Below are 23,473 nucleotides of genomic sequence, written 5' to 3'. Positions count from 1 at the left end.
GGCCCAGTTAGTTGATTCTGACAGAGTTCAAATTTGTTTCGAACATTAATAATTTTAATATAGTTTGTAATCAACGGTATAATTCTTTTTTATAGCTCTTACTACATACTTTCTCACTTTGTATCTCAACACTATGAGTGTGACAAAAAAAGAAAAAGAAAACACTGCTTATTGATTGGATATGGGCCACGTACCAAAATTCAGGGCTGGGATTGAGGCTGGCCCAGATTCAGGGGGGCCCAGAATGAGTGAGGGCATAATTTTGATATTTCGTTTTGCCTTTTCACACTGCAAGTTGACATCTCAAATCCTTTCGTCGTTTTACTGATTATTTTTCAAATGCCATTTAAAGTTATTAATTATCCAAAAGACAAGCACAGACGTTTAAACTCTAATTTTTATGCCTCTTTTGTCCAGATCTGTTGAGGATATTCTAGCGGGCAAAAAAAAGTTATTGAACTTTCAATCAATTCAGGGAAGAAGAAGAAGTTTTGAACCTCTTATGGTGAATGTTTCATTCAACAAGTTTTGTTTTAAAAAATGAAACAATCCTAAATCACTTTGAGTAAATAAAATGATTTAGCGACCACGTACATACTTTGTTTATTAGTTTGTTTATTGAATTTAATAGTATTTTTTTAAAAAAAAAATTTATTCAAAATATTTTTTTTTTATTTTTAAAAAATTATTTTTAATATCAACACATTAAAACAATAAAAAAATATTAAAAAATATTTTTTAAAAAAATACCATTTCAAATATGTTCCTATACATCTCCTTTATTAATATGTAAAAGGAAGATATATGTTTATTTAGAATTGTGGTAGCGATGATAATTTAAAATGTTTTTCACTTAAAAATATATTAAAATAAATTTTTTTATTTTTTTAAAATTATTTTTTATATCAGTATATTAAAACAATTTTAAAACATAAAAAAATTCATTTTAAATAAAAATTTAAAAAATTTAAAAATACAATTTACATCATGTTTTTAAATATATCGCGTTCTCAAATTCACCTTATATAGCAAACAACTGCTTTCGACTAAACATGAATGCCTTAGACAAACACGCTTTATTATTATTTTTTATTTATTTATTTATGTGGGTGTCCGGGCCAGCTTGAACGCACCACGACTAATTCCACGGTTTACTGAATATCTTGCAAACCCAGTGAACATGTAAGGCACCGCGGGGTTGACAGGTGTGTACGGTGAGGTTTGAACCTAGAATGTAAAGAAAAAAAATAAATTTCTTCAACCACTAGTTCAAGATATTAAGTGTACGCTTTATTATTTATACTGAGAATGGCACTCTACCGATCCAAGGTATCATACAAAGCTTAAACGGCAAAATGATCTAGTCATGAAAAGGATAAGAAGAAAAAAAATTAATGGAAGAGGAGGGCATTCAAAATCAAGGGCGAAATCAACAAAGTGAGGGTCCCATTTGGATTTTGCTTGGCGGAGATGGAACGTCGTAGAAATGGCACAAGACAATAAGTAAAAGAAGATGAAGATGATGCTATTGCTACCCCTCCTTTTTTTTACACCAAGATATAATAATTTTAAATAAAATTAATTATTTATTATTGATATAATAATTGAATAATTTATATTTAAATATTAAATACAATGCCTAGCAACTTATCATAATTCCTAAAATATCAAAAAAATCATTGTTAATTTAACCTAACTTATTATTGATCAATTTTTTAATGTAATTATTATTTATTTTTCATGAATATTATGATTTAAATATTATAACAATGTTTGGTAGCTTATCATGATTTTTAAGATATTTAAAAAGTTTATAGTAATTTGACTTAACCTATTATTTATTATTTTTTTAGTGTACTTATTATCTTTTTATTAAGAATGTTTTGATTTAAATATTATAACATGGAGCATGTTTACTTTGTCAAATTATGTTTATTCTCAACACTATAATTATTAGTTATTTGAATAAAATCTAAAGCTCTTTTTAAATTTCATTCCATTTTGCGCAAGAATTTACAATTAATAATACTTGAGAGGAGATAAAATATTTTTTTTATAATTCACTTAGGATAATGAATCCCTTTTTTTATAACTAAAATACCTTCATATATTTATTGTCATACTTAATATTTGCTCGTTTGTTACCATTAATTAATATACAATTAAAACAGGACATTCCTTATATAAAACAACATAATGATCTTAAATTTAAAGATTATTTATACAACCATCACCTGAGCCTTTTCATAAACACGTATGATTTTTTCATATGAATTTTTCATGCATGCAGATCAGTTCAGTGCACATAACATCTAACAAGTACCTACATATTAATTATGCATATCTTTCATACCCCAACTTACATAAGCAACTACTTTATTTCATGAAATAAAAAACATAATATGTATGCTATGATATAATATGAATCTAATAATTATAATAATTTTATAATTTTATTTGTAAAATATTTTTATCTCAATAACTTTATATTTATTTTAGATTTATTAATTAAGTATTAAAATTATTAATAAAATATATGATTAATATTAAATATTTTTTTTTATTAAAATTAAATATATTTATATGAATAAAATCAACATCATATTAAAAATTACAGCCTGTATCCAATCATAAATCAACGACTCAGCACATGTAAAAAAAGAAGAAAAAATCATCGCACAGAAATAAATGACCTGCATATAAAAATCAAAACATCCCATGTAAGATCTACAACGTAAGCACAAAATCATTCGACACAAGAAACCAATGCAGCGCACGTTATTTAACACACTTAAACCAAAGACGCAAAACAGATGATCCAAGATAGATAAATCAATGCATCAGGGTAGAAATCGATCTTTAACATCCACTTAAAGTGGATGAGGTGACTCAGAAAAGGCTGAAACAATGGCTGGACAATAGGAAGCAGTGGCGCGTGCAAATCACTCTGCTCGATTTGGATTTGGTGGATGCTATCCTGGTGGTTTGTGGACTGTGCTGTTGCCTGTTGGTGGTGGAAGGGCTAGTCGGATGAGGTGGAGGGCGGGGAGAGAGAGGGGCCTACTAGTTGTTTTCAACAGCTAATATTTATAATAAACCTAAAAAATGCTCACATCCTCTCATTTTTATACAATTTGTTTTCCTTTCAAAACCCCATGTATATAAACGTGTGTGCGTGTTAGCAATAACTTCCCACTAAAAATAAAAATAAGAATAAAGAAAGAAAGTGAAAAAAAGAGGGAAGAGTGCAAATTAAAATCAAACAACTTCCAACTTTACAAGACTTCCCCGCATCAAGAAGCTGAAAAAGACTTGAACAGTATCGATTGAAAGGAACATTTAAAAGAAAGAATAAAGTAAAAGAGATAAAATTCAGAAGCTTTTTTTTTTTTATATATATATATAAAAAAAAAGGGAAAGAAAACAAAAGGAGACCTGGCATTGTTTATTGCCGCAGGGTATGCCCAACCAAGCACAATGGCATCCATAAAAAAGTCTGCACAAATTCAAATTCTAAAGGGATAGACAGCCAAGACAACTTTACCTGCACACATTCACATACAAACTCCTTACTCCATCCAATCCCAAACACCATCTCACTGTCTCCACCGCACACACTTCAGACTAAACTAAACTGTCATGCTCGGTAGAGGCACAGGCATGGGCGGTGGAAGCGGAGGAGGCAGCGTGTTAAGGGTCTTTGGTCGTGCTGTTGCTAGGGCTGGTGTTACCAATCTTCAGGAACCCATCTCTACTACCAACTCATCATCTCCTAACACTAGTACCACTACTACTGTTACTTCACCCAGGGGAACCCGAAAGGTAATCTCCCCTAATAATTTGACTCTCTCTTCTTCTGGCTCTGCTCCCAGTCTTCCAATAGCCGCTAATTCTGGTGGACCCGGTCCCACTTCCTGGTCTCCCTTTTCTGTCCCCCAATGTGATGATTACGACTGGGTTTCTGTTGATGACGGGAGTGAAGAGGAGAGGCCTGTTGGGTTTGATGATGATTTTGTTTTGGGTCCTGTTCCTTCCATTGACGAAGTTCATGAAGCCGTCACTGCCCTTACCCAGTGAGTTTCTTTTCCTTTTCTTTTTAGTTTAATTGTGTGGTTGCTCTCTTTCATCACGCTCACTGTATGTTTGGTTTCATTATATATAAGCGCACTGCTCTTGATTTTAGTTTTTGTAATTTATTCATGTAGTTTTTGCTATCTTTGCTTTAGTGTGTGCTAAATTCGATAGAAGAAATTACTGATTACTACTAAATATACAGACACACACACACACACACACACTGTTTCATTTCCGACTATTAGGGAAAAGGAAGGATGGTAAACCGCAGCCGAAGTAATCCAAACCGTGCACGGCAGACTCCACAGGGGGCCATGCTTGGCCCGGATTTTTGAAGTCATAACTTAGCAGTTCTAGAGGGAAAAATTGTTGCCCAGTCTGTACTGTACTAAATGTGATTGGTGTGGTCTATAGAACAATTACTTGGTTTGTGGGGGATGCAGTTACAATTTAGTTACTATTGTGTTTTCGTAATTGATAATTTTGAGGGTCGAACCAGTAAGAATCAAGTTTTATTATCGGTGATAATTGGTTAGTTGGCTGGCGGTGTGGCGTTTGGTCACGGTGATGGTGATAGGTTTGACAAGTTCCCCAGCCCATCTCAACGACTGTTCCTTGGAACAGGTGTAAGAAATCTAGCATGATTGCCTCAAATGTAATATCACAGTCATTCTTCTTATAATGGGGATGATGGAGATGGTGATTGAGATGTTTATGGTTAAATATTAACGCTATCTACTAGATTACACCTTATATTTCCTAGTCAGAAAAATTTCTGAAAACCCAAGGAAGATTCAAAAGAAAACTTGGGCTATTGGAATTTTCACGGCACTGTTTACAAAATTTATTTGCACGTTGATACTTATAACCAAGCTGCTGCTATGCGATGTGTCAAGACCAGTTAAACAGTGCTTCTATTATTTAATTCTCATCCTGTTTCATCTGCTTAACTTGACCAAGTTTCCCCTAAAAAAATAAGATTCGGTCTGTTTGCATCTTGTTTACGAGGTTGATTTTGCTGAGAGAAATGAGAATTAGGAACAATAAGTGTCAAAATGAAGAAAGAAAAAGAAAGTAATAAAACAGTTCAGAAAGTATCATGTATTTTATGATGCTTAGAAAATGCCATGCTGATCTGGTTTTGTGACGGCAAATTAGAAATAGCCTAACAAAACCGTGACCCAGAACTTACCTGTTAGAGTCCAACACCAAAAGGCATCAGCCTGTATTCGGAAGCAACAGAATAGTAGAGCCTTAGAAGATTAAATCTTTAATATAGTAGAAAAACATATTCTTACACGTGGTGCCACTGCTCCTAAATGTTATGTGAATGTAGTTTGTTTGCGACTATGCAAGATACTGTTTCACCCTTTGTCTTTCTTGGTTGAACTTTGGATGCTTATCTTCAGCAACTGTGAAAACAATCTAAACTTTGGGATGTGTTTTTAATTTCATTTCACTTCCTTAATTGGGTTTCTGGCTTTAAAATAAACCTTTCATTTTTTGCCACCATAATCTTCTAATTGCTGTGATATAGATGAAATTATTGTGCTCTATCACTTAAATGTTATCTCCTCTCTAGAGGGAGAAGTAAATCAACTTTAAATTTGTGAAAAATTGGTGTTTCCTTGATAGTTACAAGCTGAATGTGTAAGCTGTTTCTCGGCTTCTTATATTGCAGTGTATTTGATGCCCCCTCGCATTCCCAACTCATTAGAGATAAATTTTCATGCACTGTGGACAAGGATTTAGCTTATCAAATTTCAGACCCAACCTTGCTGAACCGAGTTTCTTCAGTTGGGTCAGAGTTAGATTGGAAGGAGCCTTCTCCTGTTCCGTGTGATCCAAGAGCACTGCTCTCTTATGGATCTCAGAGAGTTCATGAAGCTTTCCGTTTGTTGCAGACAGAGCCTTCTGTTCAGGTGCCTAATGTTGTTGACAATTATATATCAGAAGTTTAGTTGCATGAATTTTAATTTCATAAGCAAAGGTCAACTTTGTGCGCTTTGTTCTAGCATGGTGCATAATAGATCCACTTGCCGGCATCGAGCAAAGTAGAAACATGGTTATTCAGTCTAAAAGAAATCCTTTTCCTTTTAAGAGAAGTAGTGGAAAAAGCGGTAGCACGTTACCTTTTTTTAATCTTTTGGTATAGTTTGATCTACTATCTATATTTTGAGGATGCAACTTTCCGTGCAGAAAATGGTTGTCTCATTATCTTCTGATAAAGCTGTTTGGGATGCTGTTTTGAATAATGCTGTCGTTCGGGAGCTGCGGGAAACCTACTATGCAGGTTGGTATGGGGTTCGGTAATATAGAACTTTTGAGTTGAAGTCATGTCTTTCCTAGTTGATAATAACAAAAGTATGCCAGGGGGTCTTTCACACTTTAAAACAACACTTTCGATTGTCATGTGTTCAATGTATTGGGTTAACCTTTATATGCTTACATTATGAAGAATTGTCCTGCAGTTTAAGATGAACTTGATCTGGCTTCAGAACTTTACATTAGAACTTCATGCTTTGGAATTATTCATTGTTTTCCTTTTCTTTTGGAACTCAAGAATAATTCTAAGCAGGAGCTAAGAGAAGCTGTATCTGTCATAAAATAGTGTAAATTATATATAGAAGAAAAACCAGCTCTTAGAAATTCTAATTCAACTCGGACTATGCTCATACTCGATTCTATTATTTTATCTTAAAAAAATAGCTGGTGGTGACCTAACAAATTTAGGATCTGTCTCATTGTATGTTAAAACTTACATTTCGTACTTGAAGTATGTCTTTGGAGGTTAAGGCATCCGTATTATATATATGATCTGCAAACACATCAATGCCTATCACAGGCTCACAGCAGGCCTGCATCCAGATGCATGTTTGTTTTCCATGCACAGCACACAGAGCAATTATGACATTCTTACAGAGTCACATTCAGGATTATTAGAAGTAATGCTCTTGCACTTAATATTGTAAATTCCATGATATCTGCAGATGAAAACACTGATCCACCAGCTTCTGAGAGCTCGGACGAGACTGGCGAAGAATCCAATCGAGCTTTGAATTTTGTCAAGTGGATATTTGATAACACAAGAGCGAGAGCCATGGAAGTATTTGAGACAATAACAAAACTGGTGAACGAGTTTTTTAAGCCACCAGCTGGTGAGAAGACGTCTGCAGGCACCAAGGATCCATTTGAGGACAAGCTGAGAATCTCATTCCTGCTCTCCATAATGGTTCTGCTGATTGTGGTTGTGACTCGAGCCCAGAAGGCGTGACCATAATTTGACGACATGACAAGTAGTATTCTCCCCATGGTGCTGTGGAAGGTCCCCGACTGGGTTGCTGCATAACTCGAGTCCCTTAGCTCAATTTATTCTTGTGGATTTGGCAGTACATGTATATCCTTATGTAATGAATTATAGATTTGTTTGCTAAGAGAGTTACTCCCAGTAGACTTGAATCCTCTTGGCAGGTCATGTGTATACATTTTGGATTTGTGAAACTTAAAGCTGGTTTTGTTAAGCAACCATAGCTTGTCAAGTGGGTTGGTGCTGCCAGATTCATGTTTCTTTGAATCGATGTTTGTGTTTTCATTATTGGTGGCATGTCTGTAAATTATTTCCGCTAGCGGGATGACATGATTTGGAAATCATATTTGGCACGAAAAACACAACCAAATCACTACTGCAGCGGAGGACTGGTTTCCATGGGGTAAACGGTGGATGACGATCGTATCTTCAAGGAAGAAATACGAGAAATATCTGCATATTGGAGAGGAAGGATGCTAAACTTCGTCAAGGCTATAGTTGCTAAACTGACGCTACTTAGATGGAACTACGTGAACATAGTATAGGGCTAACAAGAAAAACCATGAAGCCAAGGCCATGCGAGCTAGAGATTGCTGTTGCAAAGAGCAGGAGACAAAAAGCGAAGAGAGAATATTTGCTTTACTATTACAAATCACCCAATTGCATGATTCTTTTAGATAACATACCAGCAAGAGTCTGTGTCCAGTGATGGGAAATGGGTGTTCAAAGGTTTATACATTGCAACAGACCGACCGTATAAGAATTCCAAACCTAAACCTAAATCTTCACAAAAGGATGAAGAATGCCTACTTGCCCGAGGTGCCTGTTTACTTCATCTTTCCTCCTTATTGGACAACTTATTTGTCCCAAAAGTTTTAACTTTCTGTGATCAAACACTTGCGAATTTACCCTAGGGTTCTCCTAGTTGAAAATGACCACTTGGTTCTTTGTGCAGGTTATTTTGGATACCGTTGACAACTTGCCTTTGGATATAGAAGAAGAACATGCAATTTCTGTGCTGAACCGGAGGCAACATGAACACACAAAGCATTCAACATGGATTATTCCATCACTATCCAAAAGGGATAATTTTTTCTATTGACCTTAAGAATGTATGAAGGACATATAGGTCAAGAAAGACATCCTGCAAACGCCCAAGATCGATTCATTTGCTACCCAGTCAGAAAGACCCTAACCCTAATTCCTTACTTGTTATACACATACTGCTGCTAGGTCTGCCATATTTCTCTACCGTGCTGTATGTACCATTCCTACCGTTAATGCGTCTATTATTTGCATTCTAGTCCAAGTTGATCACAGAGTTCAAGTTAAATTCAATATCAGGAGTTACAACAGCACGTTTCCCAAGCTCTCCAATAGCGCAGCAATCTTTACCTGCAGTGTTAATCGCCATAACATCTTGAGCAAATGTACACTCTGAGCCAGGTGAAACCTGCACATAGTAAATCTAATGTTAAAACTGAGAACAAAGAGAAAAACACATGGTTTGATGCAGTTTCTAATTTAGAGCAGAGGCATCAACATCTTCTGCTGTACCCATTAAGAGCAGTGAATCGAGTGTAACGAAAACAAAAGATAAATGTAGTAATCCGCTTTCCTTTAAGACCTGTGATAAAGTAGTCGCTCTTTTGAATGTCTTGAGCAAAAACTCGTAATTATAGATGGTAATGGAAATCTATCCCTGTTAGTTTGAGGATAAAGGATGCACAATGCCTTTTCACTTCATGAAATGACATGCATAAAGAATTGAGAATTCACACATTTATTTATGAAAAAAATAACCAGTTTCACGAATTAAAAAAGTAATACATTTGTGATTCTTAAAGCAGGATTCCAGCAGGAACTGAGCCAAATTTGGCCGCTACGATAAGAAATGGAGAACTGAGCCAAATCTGGCTGATACAATAAGAACCTAAACCTGGCACCTAATTGATAAGTTATAACCAGTATGAGCATTAAATTCAAAATATGCAACTTCAATAAACGATGAAAATAGATTTCCTTCAAGTACATTGACGAACACTGGGAGTAGTTGACTTAAAACTCTTTTCAGGATTGTAAATTTGTGATGCAAATCTAGTATGAGGTCCTAATGCCCTATAGAATCTATCTGATTTGAGGCCTCAAAAACCGGGTGAACAGAGGCAATGCAAGATAACTTAAGTCCATTCATTATCTTTATGTAACGAGTAGCCAAATAAGTCTGTTTGCGAGAATGCACTTGCATGTACATGTGCAAAGAGAATGTGTAACATGACTTACATCATATAGTGCATCGCCAAGCTTAAGCTTGATCGCTCCACTCCTGTAAACCAGCATTTTGCCCATATATCCCTTTGGCAATTCTTCAAAACTGGTCTTCCTAGGAGCACTCTTGCTTTCTGATGGCATTGACATATCAGCTCTCTCCTTTCCCTTTGCACTTGCTGATCGCTTCAAAAAGGGCAGCTTCTCAGGAACTTGGAAGAAAAATAACCTTTCATTGTCACACTCCTCCTGTCACCAATCACCAGTTAATTTTAACTAGGATGCTAGTTACAAAAATGAAAACTGATAAAATTTCAAAGCAAGGAATATATAAATGCGAACACCAACCAACAGCCCAAGATCAGAAGCAGGATTAATAGCAGTCTCATCATACTCCAAGTTCCTTGCTTCCTCCCCAAACTCAGCCTCGTCAAGAAGCTCTAAAAGCAAAAACAAGCATATTGTACTCAGCATTACAGAATGACACCTAACAACAAAGCATTAAAGATAAAAAGGCAACAGAAAATTCTTGGGCTATCTCTGCACTTATGAAAACTCTAGGTCTTGTGAGTAGTCATGACATTAATTAATTGCATGAGATAGAACCAATTGGGGTTTTGAGAACTAAGCTGTTGTTTTTTCTTACCATAATTTTGAGGAGATCCTAACATCAAAAAGATGTTTCACTGGTACAATGTTCCAGCAATATCAAAATGTTGATATTAGCAATTAAAGCTATGCAAAAAGAAAATGGAACAGTCTAACATGACATGTGTCATAAAACAACAACATCAAGGAAGTTTTTTATTTTAGAACTTCAGGGAAATGGAAACAGAGAAATTCGGTTCAAAAGTGCTTCGAGCAACCATGCCAAGAATATATTGTTCTCTTCTAGATGCATCTAAAAACTTACTAGGGTCGCCAGAGTAAGGCGGCCTCAAAGGAAGAGTATTTGGATAATAGATATGGCGGTAATCCTGCAACAGCATCACAAAAACCAGATCTTAGTATCCATGCGATGGAAGAGAGACTGAAAGAGAGAGGGACTGATAGAACCCTTACCCAAGGTTCTTTATATCGTCTCTTCCCTTTCAGGGATAACGGATTGATAGCCCCATCTACACTGGCAGCTGAAGGAGGCACAAAAATTTTCCCATCATCATCCCTGGTATCTTCCGTCCCTGACCAGCTGCTACCAGTGTTCTCATGCACAGGAACATTATATTTCCTTATCGAAAGAGGTGGTGATGGGGCACCTGGCCCGAAAGCAACTTGCACTTGAGCTGCAGGTGTGAACTTCAAACATGAGTGGATAACGATGATTGATAGATATCACAGTAACAATATTTTAAATTAACCCATCCCAAAATTATTCATCTAGTAGTGCAGATTTGACTGGGAAATCTGGCCCATCTCAAGCATTGTATCTTATTCCAATTATTACAAGGATGGTTAAACCGTCAACAAAAGCTATCGAGTAACAGAACACAAATTATTTTCATTTTACTGTTCTTGAGTTTCTAATCAGAAATTGTGAAGCATATAGAATCACGAACAATTAGGGGTCAATGCTTATTAAGATGGTATAGCCTAAAGCTTGCAACCACAAGGTTGCAGACTCAATCATTACAAGCAGCACTAATTTTTCTGAATATAGGCACCGATACCATTAAATTTTAGCATCTTAAAGCTTTAGTATGCAAGGAAGCAAGTTACATGGACTGAGAGAGAACACTAATTTGAAGTAAGGTGCCCTAAATCCCATGAGACACATATTGCTGCTAACATATTCCAGTTGCTGACAGAATTCCCAACGGAAAGGGCTTTAGCCAAATCAACATGACGTTGGACAATGAAGCTTAGTCCATGTAAGCAAACTTAGTTAAGATAAACAAAACAGAAGAAAGATGAAACGCAAATGATAAGACAGCATAGAATGTCCAAGCTAAAGAGAGATTACGTTTCTTTTCTTTAGGGACTTGTCTTCTGAGATTTTCCTGCACAAGCAAATCACAGTTGAGCTTATAACATAAAAAAATAAATTGCCATATTAGACTGTAGCATTTATTAAACTTAGGATACTGCATAAAACTAGTCCATGGGGGAAATGCATAGAATAACAAGGTAGTATTTAGAATTGTGGAATTTGATTGAGAATGTATTAAAATAATGTTGTTTTTGTTTTTTTAAAATTCATTTTTTATATGAGTACATCAAAAACGATACAACATAAATAAGAAATAATAATTTAAAGGAAAAAAAAATTCAAAAACCTTTTTTGAAAGCAAAAACAAATGCAGGATGTCCTGAGATTTTTGTGGATTGGTTAAAAATAGGTTATTTTTCTTAGACTCCTACGACGACTGCTACTACTAAATTGATTACACAGTAAATGCTTAGCATAATTAGAAGGAGAGCAACAAGGATGGCTGCTGTGTATATGACTGACTGACTAGTCATAAGGCACGACCATGCCGAAAGATCCGAATGGTTGAATGAACGGGGTGGGTCCGGTTTCGGACTGTGATTTTCGTAAAAATTAAGGCGCATCAAAGTATAATTAATTAATCTTTTGTCTTTAGGGTGGGTTGCAACTTGCAATGGTTAAATAAAAATCAGCAAGTTGACTTAAGACGCTGCAATTCTATAGGGCAAAGAAAAGAAATGGTAGATGATAAGGCCAAGATGAAAAACCCAAACACCATTTTTAGGTTGAAGCAAGGAGAGAACACAGCATATTATCTGCACACATACATTGAATTTGTGGATGAGCATCTGAGCCTGGGCAGCTTCTTCATCCTCGTTACTCCTCCTGTCATCGTTTATCTCTTCACTGCATTTTCCACATCCAACACCACACATTAAAACTAAAATTAATCCAACCTTTTATGACAAAGAGAAGAAGAAGATTTCAATCAAATACTGTACGGGGAATAGAAGCGGAATTACGTTTTCAGGACGGAGGTTCTTCTCTGTCTACGCGGAAGTTTAGGCTTGAACTTAAGCTGCAGTCAGTTCACTTTTTGTTAAGAATTGTTACTTTCAGATCTGAACTATCCATTCAACACAATCCTAAACAATCAAACGCGAAATCATTGATTCTTAGTAAAATGATTGATTGGTACCTTTGTGCGAGAAGGAGAAGATGGATCTACTTGATCGTCCATGGCTCGAAGCTTGATGATGACGATGAAGCAGAAGAGAAGATGAAAATGGAAAGGAAAAGGACTCAAAACGCAAAACCGTAGGGTTCGAACTCGAGGCCTCACCGATAGCGTGACAATGTCTTGCCCACTAGACTATAAGACACGTTTGACTTGTGCTTACATTTATGTATATATATATATTATTATAATATACAATCATTATCTTACGCCCATTTGTGACTTGTCTTTGTATGAAATCAGAAAATAACCTTGTGCACATGATTTTATAAATTCGATCCTAAAGTTATAAAATTTTGGGAATTTAATATGAGTGCCCTCGTATCCATCCATTAATGGCAAAAGGATCTTGATTTCAGTTTATTTTTTTTAAATATTTGTATTTCCCTTAAATATAATAGTAATATCATTTTATGCAATAATATTTATTTATTATATATATTCGACCTCGGAGGATAAGCTAAGCGAACACCCTTCAAAAATTCTTCGTTACGATCCACCATTCTCCATTTGTTATAATAAAAGTTTCCTATGGTGAAAAATATTGACCATGTGACGTATAATCTCGACCATGATAATTAACCTTGATGGGATAAAAGTAATAAGCTTTATGTAGGACCACTTATAGTCATACGACAATCATATGACTTTTTTATACAACTCTCAATCAGGGAGGAAATACTAAAGAAAAAACCTGTAAATCTTTTGGTTTATATACTCTACAATCTCGCAATAGAAAAAATATCAAGTAGCATTTGAGGTTTTGGCCTAGCGGTTGAAGAAACTTATTCCTTTTCTCTGCATCCTGGGTTTAAACCTCACCATAAATGCCTGTCACCCCCGCGGTGCCTTATATATTCACTGGATTTGCAGGATGTTCAGTGAGCTGTGGGATTAGTCGTGGTGAGCGCAAGCTGGTCCGGACACCCATGTAAATAAAAATAATAAAAAAATGTCAAGTAACTTAGTAATGGAATTGAATATTGTCACTCAAAATCACTGTCTCATTGTGATTTCAACACAAATGGACTTACTTAGACTTGTTTGTTTTTAAATTTTAAAAATAATTTTTAAAAAAATTAAAAAATTTTAATTATTTTTAATTAATATTTTTTAGTGTTTTTAGATTATTTTAATATGTTGATATCAAAAATAATTTTTAAAAAATAAAAAAATATATTATTTTAATATATTTATACATAAAAAATATTTTAAAAAACAACCAAACTATATTCTCAAATATTTTTTTTAATATTCGTGTTGGAGAAAGTTTTAAAAGCCATTGGATTCGAGAAAAACTTTTATTAGAAAATTAATTAATATAAATTAATTAGAAAGCCATTGGATTCGAGAAAAGAATTTATTAGAAAAATAATTAATATAAATCGAAAGGTGTAATAGTAAGAACTAGATTAGTTCCCACGTCATATTGTTGTCGAATCAAATCTTTTTTTCAAATATAAAAAAGAATTGAAGGACTAAAAGATTGTATGAAAGTTATTATGATGCAATTGAATCAACTTATAAGCCCATAAAAAAAAACATAAATGCATAAGAGATAAAATATTTTGAATAATAGGTAAAAATTATGTTTAATTTTTTAAAATATAAAAATAATATTTTTTTATTTAATATCAAGATAACAATATATTAAATTAACCTAAATCAATTTACCAAACTAGCAACCTAGGTTACAGACTCAACTTGTTTTAACAACTTTATTTTATTTAATTATATAATTATATGATAATAAAAATAAATATTTATAAAATTAGACATCAACAATATATAAAATGTTTATTTAAGACCACAATGTAAATTATTTATAAACTCTTTTTTATTATTAAATTATATGATACATATTGAAAATGTAGGTAAAGGTATCATTTAATGAATTTAAAATAACAAACATACTAAAATAGATAATTCACTAAAACCCACTCTCATTTTCCTCATATTTTCTTATTCATCACCATAATGTGATGATTTTTTTACTAAGAAAATTTTGATACTTTTATACACAATATAACTACACACGTATCCTTGAATCCAAGACATTTAATTCTTTGGGTTCAAAGATATCATGGTCTTTCAGCCATTGTGTTTTTTTTTTTTGGTTAATTGTTCGTGTGGTCAAGATGGTTAATAGTATTTTTGTTAATTCCTTCAGCCATACTTCAAAATACCATAACCAGTTTGAAGAAGGCTAATTCCAATAGAAAAAAAAAAACCATTAATAAATCTAAACATCCCTTCAATCTAGCAGTAGTCATCAAGAACGTTCCATGCCCATGGCTTACTCGAGAACACCATCAGTCAGAGAACCATATCAATTAAAAAAAAATCACAGAAAGCAAACAGGGGGGCACAGGCAAAGAACATTATGCGGGGTGATGCATGCAATGAAGAGGCCTGCATGTAAGTTGTAGCAGAGATCCGACCACCAACATCAAGCCATATCAATGAACCATTACAAAATGCAGTATGATGTGATCAATGGAAAATACAAACTCAAAGAAGCAGTAACCATTAAATATCAATACATTCAGAAGTGGCAGTTTACAGAAATTTATATGACTGCTAGCTAATTAGCAATATCCACTTCAGAATCAGGTTTTGATGACAGAACTAAACCTCTACTATCCCTAAAACCATCTAGTTAAGCACTACATTGGGAGCTGACCATGAAATATCTGACAAGGTCCATGATGCCCATGATAGCAACTTCTTTTCGTCTCATGGAACTAAATCCTGACCATCTTGCACACAACAAAGTTAGCACGTAAAATGGAATAGACCAGGAAAAATATTGATAAAGTCATCAAGGTATATAACATCCTTGCCGCAAGAAAAATGACCACAATGCCATTACCACCAGAAAAGAATATACAAGCCATGAGACAACTTAGTGCCTATGACCTGCAGCTGATGCGATAACAGAATGAATAGATGCAAACACCGAACTCTTCAACTTCCCAACAATCAGGGTGCTAGGTTTTGAACATAAAATAGCTGAACTACCGAATAATTGAGTAAAATTATGTCATCTCTAAAGTCTTCCTTGCCACTGATATTTAAGTCGCTCCACATCAATTTATCCGAGCAAAACACCAATCCTTCCTTAAGAAGGAGAATTCAATTTTATTTTTCTGGAACTATGATTGCTAGTCCAAGCTTTACAAAAGAATCTAGTTGGAGAAAACAGATAATCAACAAACATACCTACAGCTGTTCACAGCTCACCAGTAATTCAAAAAAGAGTTGTGCATGTACATTCAAGAAGGGTACAAATGGGTAAGAAGAAATGACAGAAATTTAGGAAGGTTCTATGCAAGAACAGGTCAATAGAAAGTTCTGTGGGTGGCAAATTTCATCTTAGAAAAAAGGCAAAGCTAAAATGTTTTGTTTATTATACCACGGAGGCTAAGATTCGAGAAATTACCAGCAATCTGAAATAAAATAACACTGACAAGATAATAATGCTTTCAAATCATCATGCAATATCTTTAACAGACTTTCTTATGTAAACCACTATGTGCCACTTTGGCACTGCAATCACACAAGCATATGCTTGCATTGCAACTAGTTTTCACACTGCAGCTCTAAATGGGTCCTAAATCACACTTCATTGACCAGCTAAACAGGAAACTGATAACTCTCTTAATTCACACGAACAGTTAGCTCCCTCAGGTTCCATATTCAACTATATCCTAAATCACATAGCATTGTATTTGATAAAAAAAAATCACTACCAAAACTAAATGTGTATTTGAGATCTTTTAACGGCCATGTAAAAGCTAGGAAGAGACATCAGAACAACCTTACAAGCAAACGGGAGAGAAAGAAAAACTAATAAGCAAAAAGAATGAATTGAAAGCTTCTTACACATACCCAAAAGGCATTCATATTCTAAGACACTCACCATCTTGAAAGATAGGATGAACAAACCTGCAGAAGCTTCAACAGCAGAGCAACTAGGATAACTCAACTATCCTCAAAGTAAAAGGTGAACACCAATAAAAAATAACATTAAAGCCAAGAAAAGAAATGGTTAAGCACACCAAAGATGGTCAAATGTAACACAAAACCGTCAGTGAGATATTCCAAAAAAAATCAATTAAGCAAATAAAAGTAGAAGTTAGCAATGAGACATCGTATAGGAGGCAACAGACATTGATAAGAAAACAATGTTAAGTTCAATAAGAAAACAAGAAATAATAATATCAATAAGATTTGAGCAGCTTCTCCAAAATGTGTCTGTATGAACTCACTAGCCAATATCTCTGCAAATGTGATAACAGTACAGCAAGGTTAAAGATGTGAGTCCCATACTTCCAACAAAGTCATGGCAAGAGGTAAGAAATCAGGCTGCGCCAAGAAACATCAGCCCTGTCAAAATTATTCAATAACGGCAAAAAAGGGTTAAGAAATGTAAACAGAAGGAAATAACAGAAAACATGTTGATAAGAGGACTGTAGATTTTTTTTATTTCAGTGAGACAACTCAAAACTATGATTAGTCCTAACTTATTTGACTTAGTAGCTGTTTTGATTAAACATCATTTCATAAGAAATTTGATTTAATAAAGAAAGATAAATCAGAAGAGGTTGTTCACACAATCTACCACTGCTAGATGACAAGGCATACAATACCATTGCAAAGAAGGTAAATGTTTAGAATATCACAAACAAACCAAATGGAAAATTATATAATATTAAGGAATCATAAATAATCTACAATCTCATCTGCATTTAGAAGGGGTAGACTTGCATACTGAAAAAGTTATAACCTCTTTCCTTTTAAATACCTTTGGATGTAAAAAAAACACACCAAGTGAGAATCCAGAATGCAAAAGTGAAATGCAAAGCTAAAACCTTCCATTGCCCCAAGTCAACTTACATCGATGGTAATTTGTTTCTAGTTACAACAACTTTTTAGCAAAAACAAAATAACAGAAAGCCACGTTGTATGTTTTTTTCCATCTTTTTAAGCAATAATGTTCTAGTATATAGTTCACAATAACTACAGTATACAACAACTCCTACACATAACACTCTGTCATGGATACCAAACATGAAACTCAATATCTGCAAGGGCTGATGTTTCATAGAACTTCAGTTGAGATTGACTAATGACTTCCAAATATGCAAAAGTGCAATACCATAGGGCAAGAGAACTTTATGATCAGCAAATCAATGCAACAAAACAGTTGGATGGACAGATTTTGATAGGATTTATACTGTCTCTAGTCCTATAAAAGACATGTCTAACTCTATGCACGTGTAAGATGCACACAGTTAAGAACCCAAAGGAATCATAACAAGTAACAAGAAAATGGACATTCCATTTACCTCTTCAATTGGAAGTAACTAGGAAAGCAACTGGCCTCATTTCATCTCTGCCATAAACTTCTCATACTCTGCATCTGCACCATATCTTGCTTTCGCTGCAGAAGAAGAATGTGGAGGTGGCATGGTCGAGTTTGAAGCCCAAGGCATATTACCCATTCCCTGTGAATGGTCTGTTGCTGGGGGGGGAGCAGGAGGAGGAACTGAACTGTAGTAAGATGAATAACCTATCGAGTGCCCATACCCATTTGAGGCTGCAAGTGGAGCAGATAAGCTGTTTTCAGATGGCACTCCTGGTGGGTAGCTTTGTTGAGCCTCACTGGATGCCGCAGTCTGAGTCAGTGTGCCCGAGGGAACTGGCTGCACTGGTGGAGGATATTGAACACCATAAGGAGGTATGGGCTGTCCAGGAATGGGAGGGTACATGGTTGACCCAGGAGGAGGAGGAGGAGGAGGATAAGGACCATAAGGAGAGGGAACTGGTGGTCCCCATGGAACCGGAGTTCCTGTATAGCTGGCGTGCGCCCCAACATAGCTGGTACGTGGACCATTTGGAAGGGGACCACCTGCTGTAAACTGCTGAGAGGGGTAGGCACCACCAAGTGGTTGAGTTGAGACAGGGTATGCGGGCATGGTTGATGTTGGAGGACCTGGCGGGACAGTAGGCTGAGGCGGCTTACCAGCAACTCTCACAGCAATGGTTCGACCATCAATGCGATAACCATTCATGCTTGCGATTGCATTATTAGCCATTTGAACATCACAATACTTCACAAAACCATAACCTTTACTCAATCCAGTAATCCGATCCTTAATCACCTTGGCCATCACGATTTCACCAAAAGAAGAAAACAAACCAATCAAACCATCATCATCAAGATTGGGTGGCAAGTAACCAATATACAAATTCGTATCATCATATTCTTTAGGTTTGAGCCCATTTGCTCCCAGCCCTGCTTGATTCGCACTACCAAGACCCCCGGTATTACTACCAGCCCAGGGAGGATTTCTTCCAGAACCACTTGACTCCAAAGCTAAGGTAGCAGTTTGCTTAGTTGCAGATTCAGGCATAGTCCCACCTAACTCAGCCAAAAAGTTCTGATACTCGTCATCCATTTTCTTCCCAGTTGTTCCCTTCATAGGACAATCAATGGTTGGATGTCCACCATCGCCACAAATCTTACAAAGCACATCACTCTTAAACGTAGAGGTCCGCGAAGGGCATGCATACTGCCTATGGCCTGGCTCACCACATAGCCTACAATACTCCTCATCCCTAATTGTTCCATTCAAAGCAGCAAGTTCCCTAAGCTGCTGCCTCTTATGCTCATTCAAGACTTCATCCACAGGTTGCAACAACTTCTCAACCATCCCTGCAGCAGCATCCAATGCCTCCTGTGTCTCCGCCTCGACCAAAACATGCAAATCCTCATTCTCTGATGGATCTGGTTTCAGATCCCTCTTCTGCTGCAATCTCCCTTCCTTCACTGACCCCTTACCTCTAATAACAATTTTACCACCCGTCTCCCTCTCCATTCTCTTCTGGGTATTCCCTCTTGGCCCAATAATCAACCCAATAAAATTATACCCTGGATACTCTTTCATAGGTATATAAAGCTTCTTTTGAAGCTTGGGGGGCCTATAATCTGCTGGCGGTTTAAAGGCCGGGTTTCTCTTAATAATCTGCGAAATAATCTCTTGTCTTTCTTTGTTCAATCTTTCTCTTGCCCTGTACTCTCTAGTGTTAATCCTAATTCCCATATTATCATAAATTGGTTCAGGCGAAGGAGACCTAGCTCCTTCAGGTCTATCATCAAGAGGCAAACCAGACTGCAACATCCTACTAATCTCCAATAGCCTAGCATTCAAAGCTTGAATTTCCGGATCAAATTCAATACCTCCAGTAAAATCTTTCATAAAATCAGGTAACTGAATCACGGGCTTTGGCTCGTCGTCAGCCCACCTCGATTTTCGCTTCCTCGTGCCGCTACCCGAATCATTATTATTACTACCATCGGCAACAGCATCCGCCGGTGGGTCCCAACGACTACGGCGGCGGCGGCGGCTGGTGGTTTCCTCCTCTCCACCAGAGTAGTCTCTGTCACCACTGTTTGTGTTAGCGACGCCATTTTCGGAGAGTAAGGGCTTGGGGATCTCGGGTTTTGGTGTGGTAGTTTGGGGATTGTGGCCATTTTCAGGGGCAATTTGGGGAGGATTGGAGATTAGGGTTTTGTGTGGGTTTTGGGGATCAGGAAATTGAGGTTCTTCAGCTGGAGGATGAGGGGGCGAGTTAGGGCAACCGGGGACGAAATCTAGGGTTTCCGGTGGTGGTGGTGGTGGTGGAGGTGGATTGGATTGGTCTTGTGGGGCTTGAAAATGAGGGTTTGGGGTTTGATCGAGAGATTCCATTTATTTTTAGAGAGAGAGCGCGAAGGTTATTCGAGAGAGAGCGCGTAGACGTAACCAGTTTGTGGTTTCCGATTTTCCACTTGAGTTGGTGTACGTACTACGTCGTGCTAGTTCCTTCTTTTATTTTTATTGGATAAATTTTATTTATTTTCTAATGGCAGTTAGGTGTGGTGGTGGTGTTAATGAGCTCAGTGTCTTTTGGGCTAAAATGATAGTTGAGCTGGGTAGCCCAAACAAAGATTATGCGAGCAAGAACCGATACCTCAAGGCCACTTGCTTCACAATGGGCTAGTCTTCCCTTTCGAGTGTTGATCCGAAAATGTTTATTTTTCTCAAGATTTTATATTAGGATATTGTTTTTATTTTCTAATCAATGAATTTGTTTTCTCCCTTGAATGATGAAATGACTTGTCAGAGAGTATTTGGTATTGTGTTTGAAAAATATTTTTAAAAAAATTTAAATTTTTTTTATTTTAAATTAACATATTTTTGTTGTGCTGATTTTAAAAATAATTTTTAAAAAATAAAAAAATATTATTGATATATTTTTATAAGTGAAAAGCACTTTAAAAAACAATCACAATTAGTCAATTATATTCTCAAACATGCTTTATTTTTCAGTTTATATATATATATATATATATATATCAAGAAACTCTTTTTATTTTGGATTACTCAAAACTAATGTAACATTAAAAATAATATTTTTTATTTTTAAAAATATTTTAAAATTAACTTGTAAATATATTAAAATAATATTTTTTATTTTTTTTAAATATAAAGCTATTTTTTGAAAAAATAATACATATTTATATTTTCTACTGGTGGATCATCACCATCAAAACTAAAAACTAAGGATTGGAAACCAAAAAAAGGTTAGAAATGATTTTAGTTCGAAGGAGGGAGGAATATTTGTAGTTAGTCCGAAGAAAAATCTTCACAAGAGAGAGTAACATGACAGAAGAGAAAATCAATGCTAATTCACACCCTGTGAGGTCAAGCACGCAGAGACCCCCGCAATTGTTGGAGCTAGCATTCTTCCAATATCCAGAAGTGTGCCTCTCAAAGAAGAACAAATGTCCAGTAATTAGACTGGATGCAGTGATCCAGAAGCGTTTCTCTTGACTCTCCTTTTATATCAATTATTGACTTTGTTAACACTTAACAGACTATTTTTTTGGTGGCCGCCATACGCGGCAGTTCTTCTCTTCCAATATTCATGTGACTATGAACAGATTACATTTCCATAACTCGTGTTTTGCTCCTCATTGTTGCTGATGATAACAGAAACCCTTCAGGGTGTTTTAGGGATACAAACCGAGGAATTCTAATTATTCTTGTTAATCAAAGTGGGGCATAATTTGGTCTTCCAACTCATCGGAGACCTACAAGGAATCCAGTTTTGTAGACTGGATTGGTCTCCTACTGATCTCAAGAAAAAGCAGATCCTCTAACATTCTCCACAGCAAACTTCCCATTTTTTCCCTTCTTCAAGGCATCATCCCCGATTTTGCATCCGTCAAGCAAGGCAGTTAGCTTAAAGGGTGGAACATCAGCAGCCAGCCATTGATCAACATAAAAGATAGTCTGGCTACACTCCTTGTGTGGTCCTGTGGAGGTGACTTCCACGTAGTCACAGTACCAGCCATGGTGAGACCCTTGGCCATCAGAGGTCAAGTTTAGGCGGCATATGGGTGCACTGATGCACGGACCGCGGCCACTAAAGATGTCAAGGTTAGCACGCTCGTAGTAGTCGTGTTTGGGCTCCATTAAACCCCATGGTTGAAGGTCTGGAACCCATACTGATCGGCCTTGTGCGTCTCCTAGTGTCAGGCTGATTTTTGAGTCTGTTCCTGCCTTCATTATTGATCCAGTCTTTACGTAGAGAGCGTATACACAATCGCCGCCGCCGCCCTGTTTGCACCAAAGATTAAGATACGTATAATTTTTTAAAAAAAAAAATTGGACAATCAACACAGAGAATCTTTGTTAAATGTCTGTATGCGACTTGCACACAGAAACATTAATATATATGTTATTGAAAATCTTTCCGAAATCACTCCTTGAGATAAAACCTCAACCATTGGACTTGTGAATTCCATTTATCCAATAGGTGAGATTTTCTGGGAGATTATTTCGGAAAATACTATGTAAAACTCAATTATTCAATAGAGCAAAGGTGGTGTTGATAATAATATTTGCTAGATCTAGCCAGCATATCAAAGGCATAAACAGAAATAGCTTAATTTTTTTTTTTAAATTCCACTATAATGTGGATTCCACATGATCAGATCTTGTCTAAATGGATGGATACATAAATTTAGTTGCGTAAGATCAATGGCAGATAATATGGGGGGAGAAAAGGAAAATAATTTGGACTTACGGGGGGGTTTTAAGGTACTTACATGGAAGCCATTAGCATCAGCAGAGAAGAAGAGAGCGATGAAAATTATTGATAAGCAGAGAGTTCCCTTCATTTCTCTTTCTCAATGCTGGCCTCAGTGAGATTTGTACAATGCGATTTGAGAGGGCAGGGGTTTGAAGAATGTGTTTATATATTCTACTAGATAAATGGGTGCGGTTAAAAAGACAACCAATACTTACCGTTGGCTTATATCCTGTGCTTGACCATTTCTAAGAGATGGTGCTTTGCTTAACACGTAGCATTATCATGTAGATCTTGGTGTGGATATGGTACGTGTGTTAGCACTCAAGAAGCTCCCCCAATAAATGTTTTTTTCTTTTTAAAATTAACACGGTAAGTTAAAAGCTTTAATAGAATAATATTAATTTTTTTTTTTACTGAAATAATATTTTTATATTTTTATTTTTGTCTCGTCACGCCTCAAAAAATATAATATTTATTAAATATTATTATTTTTATCACATCTCATATCATATCT

At 35.8% G+C, this 23,473-nt stretch overlaps 4 protein-coding genes across 5 annotated transcripts; 1 reads left to right on the top strand and 3 right to left on the bottom strand.

Annotated features, from left to right (window-relative positions):
* The first annotated feature begins 3,427 nt into the window (after window positions 1-3,427).
* On the top strand, window positions 3,428-7,669 carry LOC118028636 (uncharacterized). The gene is made up of 4 exons (XM_035032314.2): window positions 3,428-4,073; window positions 5,756-5,996; window positions 6,274-6,367; window positions 7,065-7,669. The coding sequence occupies exons 1-4, from the start codon at window positions 3,640-3,642 to the stop codon at window positions 7,346-7,348; spliced, it is 1,053 nt and encodes a 350-aa protein (XP_034888205.1). The 5' UTR covers window positions 3,428-3,639; the 3' UTR covers window positions 7,349-7,669.
* Window positions 7,670-8,418: 749 nt separating this feature from the next.
* Window positions 8,419-12,933, bottom strand: LOC118028637 (uncharacterized). The gene is made up of 9 exons (XM_035032315.2): window positions 12,775-12,933; window positions 12,599-12,654; window positions 12,404-12,482; window positions 11,610-11,646; window positions 10,712-10,932; window positions 10,563-10,626; window positions 9,998-10,089; window positions 9,665-9,898; window positions 8,419-8,834 (listed from the first exon to the last, which is right to left on the bottom strand). The coding sequence occupies exons 1-9, from the start codon at window positions 12,814-12,816 to the stop codon at window positions 8,682-8,684; spliced, it is 978 nt and encodes a 325-aa protein (XP_034888206.1). The 5' UTR covers window positions 12,817-12,933; the 3' UTR covers window positions 8,419-8,681.
* A 2,396-nt stretch (window positions 12,934-15,329) lies between these two features.
* Window positions 15,330-20,683, bottom strand: LOC118028638 (splicing factor-like protein 1). Of its 2 annotated transcripts, none has more exons than XM_035032316.2 (2): window positions 18,165-20,683; window positions 15,330-17,202 (listed from the first exon to the last, which is right to left on the bottom strand). In XM_035032316.2, exon 1 carries the CDS (start codon window positions 20,568-20,570, stop codon window positions 18,201-18,203), a length of 2,370 nt encoding a protein of 789 aa, XP_034888207.1. In that variant the 5' UTR covers window positions 20,571-20,683; the 3' UTR covers window positions 15,330-17,202; window positions 18,165-18,200. The 2 variants fall into 2 exon arrangements, with proteins under 2 accessions (XP_034888207.1, XP_034888208.1); XM_035032317.2 differs by having other exon boundaries at window positions 15,330-17,096.
* A 769-nt stretch (window positions 20,684-21,452) lies between these two features.
* Window positions 21,453-23,154, bottom strand: LOC118028639 (PLAT domain-containing protein 3). Its single transcript, XM_035032318.2, has 2 exons — window positions 22,976-23,154; window positions 21,453-22,484 (listed from the first exon to the last, which is right to left on the bottom strand). Exons 1-2 carry the CDS (start codon window positions 23,045-23,047, stop codon window positions 22,002-22,004), a joined length of 555 nt encoding a protein of 184 aa, XP_034888209.1. The 5' UTR covers window positions 23,048-23,154; the 3' UTR covers window positions 21,453-22,001.
* Between the last annotated feature and the right edge of the window lie 319 nt (window positions 23,155-23,473).

The sequence above is a fragment of the Populus alba genome, chromosome 3 (assembly GCF_005239225.2).
Source record: "Populus alba chromosome 3, ASM523922v2, whole genome shotgun sequence".
Taxonomy (NCBI): Eukaryota; Viridiplantae; Streptophyta; class Magnoliopsida; order Malpighiales; family Salicaceae; genus Populus; species Populus alba.
The sequence above is the reverse complement of the archived record's forward strand: the minus strand, read 5'-3'. Positions and strand labels throughout refer to the sequence as shown.

Coding starts and splice junctions, on each gene's coding strand:
- LOC118028636 (XM_035032314.2), top strand. CDS start 3,640: ATGCTCGGTAGAGGCACAGGCATGGGCGGTGGAAGCGGAGGAGGCAGC. Junction 5,997..6,273: donor AGACAGAGCCTTCTGTTCAG/GTGCCTAATGTT, acceptor CTTTCCGTGCAG/AAAATGGTTGTCTCATTATC. Junction 6,368..7,064: donor GCGGGAAACCTACTATGCAG/GTTGGTATGGGG, acceptor TGATATCTGCAG/ATGAAAACACTGATCCACCA.
- LOC118028637 (XM_035032315.2), bottom strand. CDS start 12,816: ATGGACGATCAAGTAGATCCATCTTCTCCTTCTCGCACAAAG. Junction 11,647..12,403: donor TGCTCATCCACAAATTCAAT/GTATGTGTGCAG, acceptor TTGCTTGTGCAG/GAAAATCTCAGAAGACAAGT. Junction 8,835..9,664: donor TTGGCGATGCACTATATGAT/GTAAGTCATGTT, acceptor TACTATGTGCAG/GTTTCACCTGGCTCAGAGTG.
- LOC118028638 (XM_035032316.2), bottom strand. CDS start 20,570: ATGGAATCTCTCGATCAAACCCCAAACCCTCATTTTCAAGCCCCACAA.
- LOC118028639 (XM_035032318.2), bottom strand. CDS start 23,047: ATGAAGGGAACTCTCTGCTTATCAATAATTTTCATCGCTCTCTTCTTC. Junction 22,485..22,975: donor CTGATGCTAATGGCTTCCAT/GTAAGTACCTTA, acceptor TGGTGCAAACAG/GGCGGCGGCGGCGATTGTGT.